This window comes from Trichosurus vulpecula, chromosome 8, assembly GCF_011100635.1.
Source record: "Trichosurus vulpecula isolate mTriVul1 chromosome 8, mTriVul1.pri, whole genome shotgun sequence".
Taxonomy (NCBI): Eukaryota; Metazoa; Chordata; class Mammalia; order Diprotodontia; family Phalangeridae; genus Trichosurus; species Trichosurus vulpecula.
The window spans coordinates 178,685,869-178,694,274 of NC_050580.1; the positions used below are offsets into that span (position 1 = coordinate 178,685,869).

Below are 8,406 nucleotides of genomic sequence, written 5' to 3' on the forward strand. Positions count from 1 at the left end.
TGTCTGAAACTATTTGAAAAAGGGGAAGAAAGTCAATGTAATGACCACTTCCTTTTCTTAAAGTATGTCAAATAATGCGTTGGAAATTTTCATTGAGTCATAGTTGAGATGATCAATTTAAACAGTCATAGTGGTCTGTATATGCTTCTGCACACAAACTGATATAAAACAGACATTGTTGGAAGCTCAGATAAATTCAGATGGAAACCATGAGAATGCAGGAAGGGCAGAAATTATCACTTTAAATGCCCATCTCTACTCCCTCTGGCTTCTCTCTTGGAGCAGATATATTGGGTGAACACTGCATGGTATGGTGGAGAGGGAACTAGATTTTGTGTCAGAGAAGATGCTTGGTTTATTCATTTTTAAAAAAAATGAAAAAAAATTTAAAAGAAAGTGTTGGGTTTTAATACTTTCTTCTATGCTTATTAAATATATTACCTTAAACCAATTACTTAACCTTTCTTAGGCTCAGAGTCTTCATCTGTAAAACAGAATGAGAATTATTATTAAAAGTAATGGGAATGAACTATAAAAGAGTTAGTTTTCTGTGTACATGTAGCTTCCTTATTATGTTGATTTGTATACTCTAATAAAGGACAATAAAACCATATATTTAGTGTGAACAAAAATGCTGATTTCTGAACAAAAAGTCATATAAAAATTACTTCTACTTAGGAAATGATAGTTTACTATGGATGAGTGTTGGTTATTCCAATGAACATCACAAGAAATATGTTCAAATGATCAATATAGTTCATTCTTTCCAACTTTGCCCGTTACTATAATGTACACAGAGATTGTTTCAAGGGAAATAAGTAGAACCAACTGAGTTATTATTCTAAAATATGATCAATATTCTCTAAATTTGAACTCTTTATGCAAAGGGATAATAATAACTTTTGTTTTATAGCACCTTAGGGTTTGCAAGGCACTGTCTTCACAGCAAGGTATCCTCATTTTACTGAAAAGGAAACTGAACAGCTAAGTCACTCATTTGTGATGACAGAACTAATAAATGTCTGAATAGGGATTTACAAGCAAGTGTTCTCACTCCAAGTTTAGCACTTATTTATGCTTGCTGGTACAAGATAATATGAGAAGTTGTACATTTAAGGAATTCTAAATGTTGTGATATTAGCCTAAACAAAAATACAATAAAAGCCCACCTTTGTTGATTCTATGACAAAATGAAAAGGATGGCTCATGGGAATGGAGGCATTGTTTTTGAAGGAAAAATTTGATTCTCAGGTTTGCTGGTAGTAGGGAGATACCTAGGTAGTGACAGAAAGTACTGGGCATTTTCTATTTGGGGACTTTCTTGATCTCTATTTCATCATATAATGCACAAGCAAGATAAACTAACTGAGAAATCATGCCTCATTTCACCAGGGATCTGTTGTGTTTAGCTTGTATGTAAGAGGCTGGGAACATTGAATCAGGGGCCTAAAGTAACCAATGATCTCTAGCATTGGGTTGGACTCCAGTGGGGACTACAATGAAGGTTAACTCCCTAACCCCCTCAAAGTACAGGAGAATGTGTGTGTGTATGTGTATATATGTGTGTGTGTTCATAAAATGTGACATACCTGGCCCCTAGAGAATAGGCCAGAGCATACCCGTATTTCATGTGGAGGCTCACCTGGGATAAAATTGAGTCCTTCATGTCTTCAGGAATCTTTGGAGAAATTCTCTACTTAGGACTTTAAATTTTGGAAACCCTAGTTTGCAAGATCCAGAGAAATTGTCAAAAGAAAATTTATTAGGACATAATTACACAGATGAACTTTTTTCTGGTGTATGTTTCCCCACAATCAAGTTCCAATGATGTCATTTTGTAAATTTTTCATTTGTTGATTCCTTGGTTTTGATACTGACACGTAGTGTATTTGTTGAATCCTGTATAAGTTTTGATGTGGAGTATAATATGAGAAATACAGTGTTTATATTACTTGAATACTACTGCTTAGTAAAAATGTTCACTGTCCTTGCATTTAGCAGACACAGACTGCTTACCTTTTGTGAGAGCAATATACCCTAAAGCTTCTAGGGGTAGGGTTTGCTTGTGCCTAAAATCCACAAATTGTTAACTTTCTTTTTGACTACTCTAACCTAGCTTACATCTCCATTTTTCCCATCTTGCAAGTTTGGAATTCTATTTGGATCACAATTGCAGTGGCAGACATTCATTAGGGGAACTTTGGGTGCTGTTTGGAAAATAGCAGAAAACCCAGAAAAAATTTGTCTGGACCTCTAATGGGATCACCTTTGGCACAAGGATCTCTAGAATATTTTGGTATATCCTATGTAGAAAGGGACACTTAAAAATATTGTCCATAGGGGCAGCTAGGTGGTACAGTGAGTAGAGCACCAGCCCTGGAGTCAGGAGGACCTGAATTCAAATCCGGCCTCAGACACTTGACCCACTTACTAGCTGTGTGACCTTGGAGAAGTCACTTAACCCCAATTGCCCTGCCTTCCCCCCTCCAAAAAAAACATTAAAAATATTGTGCATATACCAACTGGATGGCTTAAGGTGATGAGAGGATCAGGGAAGACTTTCTACCCAGGATAGTTTTCTAATCTAAGACAGGTGGGTTAGTTAGTCAATTAGCATTTATTAAATGCCTATTATGTGTCAGGAGCTGTGCTAAGCACTGTGTGACACCCAGACCTAAATCCCTGTGCAGAAGAGTTCTGTAAGGTTTTGAAAGCTCAGGCTGGATCAGACTTCCATCTGTGACAGTTGTTCAGTTTTCTTTGCCTTCATTTTGTTTTTTGTTTTTTGTTTTTTTTTTTTGCTTGAAGATTAAGAAAGGCCAGTTGGGCACCAAGAAAGTTTATCTGTTGAGTACTAAGCAAGCAGTGATCCTTGATAAATATTGTGAATGCTCCTTATGAAATCTGCAAAATTCTGAATTTAGAGATAATTGTGATTTTTGTCTATTCATATGGAACAGTATAGTATCATGTAACATTAACTATTTTGGGATTCTTTCCTATATGGAGTTGGGGAATTGAGCAAAAGGATAGTGTTTTTGTCCAATCAGAAACCTCAGAGGACTGTTTTTAATTGGCAACATGGACAATGTGTTAAAAATCCAGCCCTATCTATTTGCCAGACATTGTAAATTTTTCAAATGGGAGGAGGGAAGAATGTAATGTAGGTTTGGGCCATGCCCAGATCACCTAAGATGGAGCTGTCCATATGGGACACACTGTAGACCTGCTTCTGGGAAAGAGAACTGGAATACGTGTAAACATTCTCATGTGGTTGTTGGAAACAGCTTCTTTCCAATGGCTGTATACACACACACACACACACACACACACACACACACACATGCACACATCTATTTGTGCCTCATGGTGGCCATCTCTAAGGTGGGAGGCAGGGGGGAGGGAAGAAAAAAAGAAATTTACATGATAATTTTTGTATATTTGAAAAGAATAGCAAGTTATGCATAGCAGATTTGCAGTTCCATGTGCAATCATCTTTTTTATTGTACTGTGTATTGTGGAAATGCCTGTTTTATTCCATAAATTAAAAAAAAAAACCTATCTGACTGAAGAAACCTTCTCTCTTTTCTAGCATTAGCATTCAGGAGTGAAGGACTCATTTATGCATATCAGGGGACACCATGTAGTAAAGAGATAAATATCTGAGGACTGCCTCCTTCCTCTCCCCCATTAGTTCAGGAGGCCCTGAGACACAGGTTTGAGATTTTGATCTGTTTCATCTTTAGTTCCAGCTGCAAAGAATAAAGTCCCTAATCCAGGAACTTGAGTCATGGGCATCTTGGATGGGTGTGGCAGCCATCCCAGCAGGAAAGCCTTTAGGAGCAGTAGTCCTAGATACCATCCAACTGAGGTTTTAGACTTAGACTTGGAGGGACTGATACTATGCAGGAACTGAGTTTAGCTGTGAGCCTAATCCACCTCTCCTCCTCAGACCAAGATGGCATAGAGAGATCATGCCCCAAGTTGTTTTTATGTTTATTCTGGTTATGCCTTTGAAGTCAATATTCCTTTGCAAAAATTGATGGAATGTTCATTGGGGAATGAATGAACAGCAGATGAATGTAATGGAATACTATTGTTTCATAAGAAATGATGAGCAGGCAGATTTCAGAAAAACCTGGAAAGACTTACATGAACTAATGCTGAGTGAAGTGAGCAGAACCAGGAAAACATTGTGTACAGTAACAGCAACATTGTCTGATGATCAGCTTTGATAGAGTTAGCTCTTCTTAGCAATATAATAATTTAAGACAATTCCAAAGGACTCATGATGGAAAATGCTATCCACATCCAAAGAAAGAACTATGGTGTCCGAATGTAGAAAAAAATTTGATTTAAAAAAATTTTTTTTAAATTGATGGGATGTTAAATGGAGGATGGAAACCATGACAGCAAAGGTACTTGAAACAATATCATAGAAAGAGCGGTTAAAAGAACTGGAGGTATTATTTCTGGAAAAAAGAAGACTTAGGGGGTGCACAAACATTGTTGTCAAGTATCTGATGGCCTATCCAATAGATAAGGGCTTAGGCTTCCCTAAAAAGGAACACAATCAGTGAGGGCTTGAGCGAATGAGGGAGAAGAAAGGCCTAGTCCAACTCCCTTGAAGTATGGGAAAACCTGGGGGAGGGAGAATTTAACACTGAGGGTCAGAGAAATCCATGTTTACACATGTGTAGCCCTACCTTCAGTAGCTTCTCCCATGAGATAAACCTTCAAATATTTGACAACACAAAGATCTTTTCTTCTCTCTTCCAGGAACAATATCCCTAACTCCTTTAACTGCTCTTCCTATGACATGGGTTCAAGTCCCCTCGCTATCAGGGTCTCTGTCCTCTATACTTCAGTTTCTCGACATCCCTCTTAATATATGGTTTCCAGAAGTTTAATGACTCCCCGATCAAACTATGTTATAAAGAAAAGTGGAGATAAGTGGACAGATCCAGAGCCTTGACTCAGAGGGTTGTTGGTTTATGGTACAAGGGCAGGAGTGGATCATTAATCATCTGTGTCTCTACTGTTCTTTCTTCTAGAACCTCCCGAAGACTTTGAACTGCTACAGCTGCCCATTCCAGCACTCTTCTTTGTCAGTTCAATAAGCATTTGTTATTATTTACTATATTCTTGGCACTATGTTAAATGCTGGGAATACAACCAGGCAAACACACAGTCCCTATTCTCAAGGAGCTCACATTCTAATGGGGTAGACAATATGCAAATAAATGTAACTTGGGTTTCAAGCCTAGATCATTTGCATAAGGCTCTCCTCATTGGTGGACAGAATGATGACTCAGTAGTTACACAACTCTGTATATTTAAGGTCCATGCGGAGTAGCTGGGAGGTAATCTCAGTGGGAAAGCACTAGCAGCAGGGGACACTAGGGAAGGAAATACACTTTCAAGATAAAATAGCAGACGTGCCTGCCCAGATGCTGGGATTTAGCACAGGCTGCAGGTGTCTGGGGATCACTGTGCGTTCACAGCACAGAAGTAGGTGGCTGAGTCGCTGAGCTGGGTGGCTGAGATGCTCAGGGAACTGTGACGGCTCTTAGTGTTCAGTGTGGCTTTGAATCTTCCTTGCTGTTTCTCATCCCCATCTGAAAACATTGCAAACAGGAATGTGGGACCTGTCCCAGGATGGTGTCTGTACCATTGTAGGTTATTTACCGAGCTCGTGTAAGTGCAGTTCAAAGTGGCGCTTTCTCCCTCCGGGAGGATCAGGGATGCAGGGCTCTGTTCCACCCTTTGGCCAATCACCCCTGTTCAGAAAGACAATGTTAAGTGTAGGACAATGGGCAACAGATCATCCCTCTCTGGGATTCACATTTTCTTTCTACAATCAATGATCAAATGGAATAATATTTCTGAAACACTCAGCACAGTGCTTGGTACATTGTAGGTGCTTAATAAATGCTTATTCCATTCCCCTTCCCTATTCCCCCAATCTTCCTCTTCATCTTCCAGTGAACCCTAAATGGGGCATACTTAGTTCTTATTTTTCTCTACAAGTATCTTGGGGAATATTCCTTGGATCCCCCTATTTCCATGCCAGGAAATTCCCAACTCACAGCCCAGCTGAAGCCACAAGATCAGTAGTGAGGATACCAGAGGTCCCATTATTCCTTCTGCCCAGGCTCAGTGAGGACTCAAATTTAGCACTTGTGGTGCTGTCAGATTTCTTCAGTCAAATAAATTGTTTCTGTTTTCTAGTTCTTCCACTCCCAGAAATAGCAGAGGGGCTTAAAGTGACTGTCCAGCCAATCAGAGGGTAACTCCTCTCACTCCTAGTGAGTGATGCATCACCTCAAGTCTGTGAGTGGCAATGGCATTACTGCCATCTTGTGACCATATTTAGTATTGCTTATCATTTTCATCTTCAAAAATTTACTGACACAGTCAGGCATGAAATGTTCTTCATGTGCATATCTATTAAACTGGCACACAAGTCTATCCTGACTGTAAAAGCCATAACACTAAAACCTGTTTCCTTTGTGTCCATCTGAAGGTCAATGTATTTGCATTGGAAGAGCCCCTAAACTGGTGTCCCCACCCCCACCACTTAGTCTCTGTCTTTGTCTGTCTGTCTCTGTCTGTCTCTGTCCGTCTCTGTCTCTCTGTCTCTGTCTCTCTATCTCTGTCTCTGTCTCTCTCTCTCTCTCTCTCTCTTAGCTGTCAAACTGATATTTCTGAATTACAAATATAACCATGTTAGCACTTGCTCAAAAACTTCCAGTGATTCCCTACTCCTTCTAGGAAAAATTACAAACTCTTAGCCTGGAAGTTGAGACCCTCCACACTATGGTTTCTACCTGATTTTCTAGTCTTCTCTCATATGAACTTCTTCCATGTGCTGCCTATTCCTATCAAACTGTCCTGTTAATCATTCCTCATGCCCTACATTCCATCTCTAAACTTCATGTTTTTGCCCAAGCAGTACCCACGATGTCAAATGCATTTCTTCCCCATCCTTGCGTCTTGCAATGCCCATCTTCCTTCAAGTCATTGCTTAGGGGACATCTCTTACCTGAAGTCTTTTTTTGATTAATCTCCTTTCCTTCCAGAGTTACCTTTGTATTGTTTTTTATGTACTCTGTATTTATTTATCTAGGTATATGCTCTTTGTCCCACTCCTGCCCTGCCCCAATCTATCTTCAGTAAATTACATGCTCCTTGAGGACAGGGTTGGCTGTGTTTTTGTCCTTGTATCCCAATTACCAAGCACAGTTCTTTGCACCTACTTCCAGCTCAGTCCCTGCAGTCATTATTGAAAGGAGCAATCACTGTGAAGGAAGGATCCAACTTCCTTACCCACAATGATGTCAGCCACTGACCACTTGCTACCAATGCACAAGCCCAAGAAGCCTGGGAAAGTGCCCCACAGATCACTTGTCCTGTCTAGCCTTGCTCCCACAGTAAACATCCTGGGAAGCAAACCCTGTGGAGACGCAGCCTGGCAACTGTTTCTGCAGGTGTTGAAGCCACGTCAACAACCACAACTATTAAAGACCCAGAAAAGAAAGTTCTCACCAGCATGGTCCTTGGCATGATCAAATGGTTCAACATCAGAAACGGATGTGATTTTAGCAGTGAAAATGATATAAAGAAGATACATTACTATCTGCTTTGCTGCTTTATCCTAAGGACAATGGAACCTTTCTATGTGATTTGCAACTGAGCCCTCCTTTGTGTGTTATCTCCTCATTAGAATACAGCTCATGGAGAGCAGGGACTGTCTCCTGTTTTCCCATTTTTATCTAGAGACCTTAGCACAGAATAACTTAACCAATATGTTTTTTTTTTCCATTAAAAGGGAAGAAATGTGCCATTTTTTTCTGGCTAAAATTCAAACCTTCATAATGAAGTAATGAGTGCAGTCAGTCATGGAAGTAGAAGGGACTTCAACCATGATCTAGTTCAATCCAATTTTACAGCTAAGAAAACTGAGGGCCCAATTAGCTAAACGACTTGCCTAAGGCCACAAAAGTAGTAAACACTAGATATTAGATTTGAACCCAGAGCCCTTAATTCCCAAGACAGCACACTTACCCTTAAACCACATTGGCCTCCGTTACTTTATCCTACTTTATCCTATCCTATCCTTTTAAAAGACAGAGTAGCAGGGGCAGTTGGGTGGTACAATGGATATAAGCACGGAGTCTGGAGTCAGGAAGACTCATCTTCCTGAGTTCAAATCTGCCCTCAGACACTCACCAGCTGTGTGACCCTGGGCCAGTCACTTAACCCTGTTTGCCTCAGTTTCCTCATCTGTAAAATGAGCTAGAGAAGGAAATGGCAAACCACTTAAGTATTTTTGCCAAGAAAACCCAAAAAGGGTCAGATATGACTGAAAAACAATAAAAGTAAGGCCAAACTGTCTGAAACTAT

General features: G+C 39.9%; 1 gene segment (V, D, J or C); it reads right to left on the reverse strand.

The window, feature by feature from the left end:
• Positions 1 to 5,487: 5,487 nt before the first annotated feature.
• LOC118829688 lies at positions 5,488 to 6,143 on the reverse strand. The segment is given in 2 exon segments: positions 5,488 to 5,780; positions 6,090 to 6,143. Coding segments are annotated over 2 exon segments (342 nt in total).
• Between the last annotated feature and the right edge of the window lie 2,263 nt (positions 6,144 to 8,406).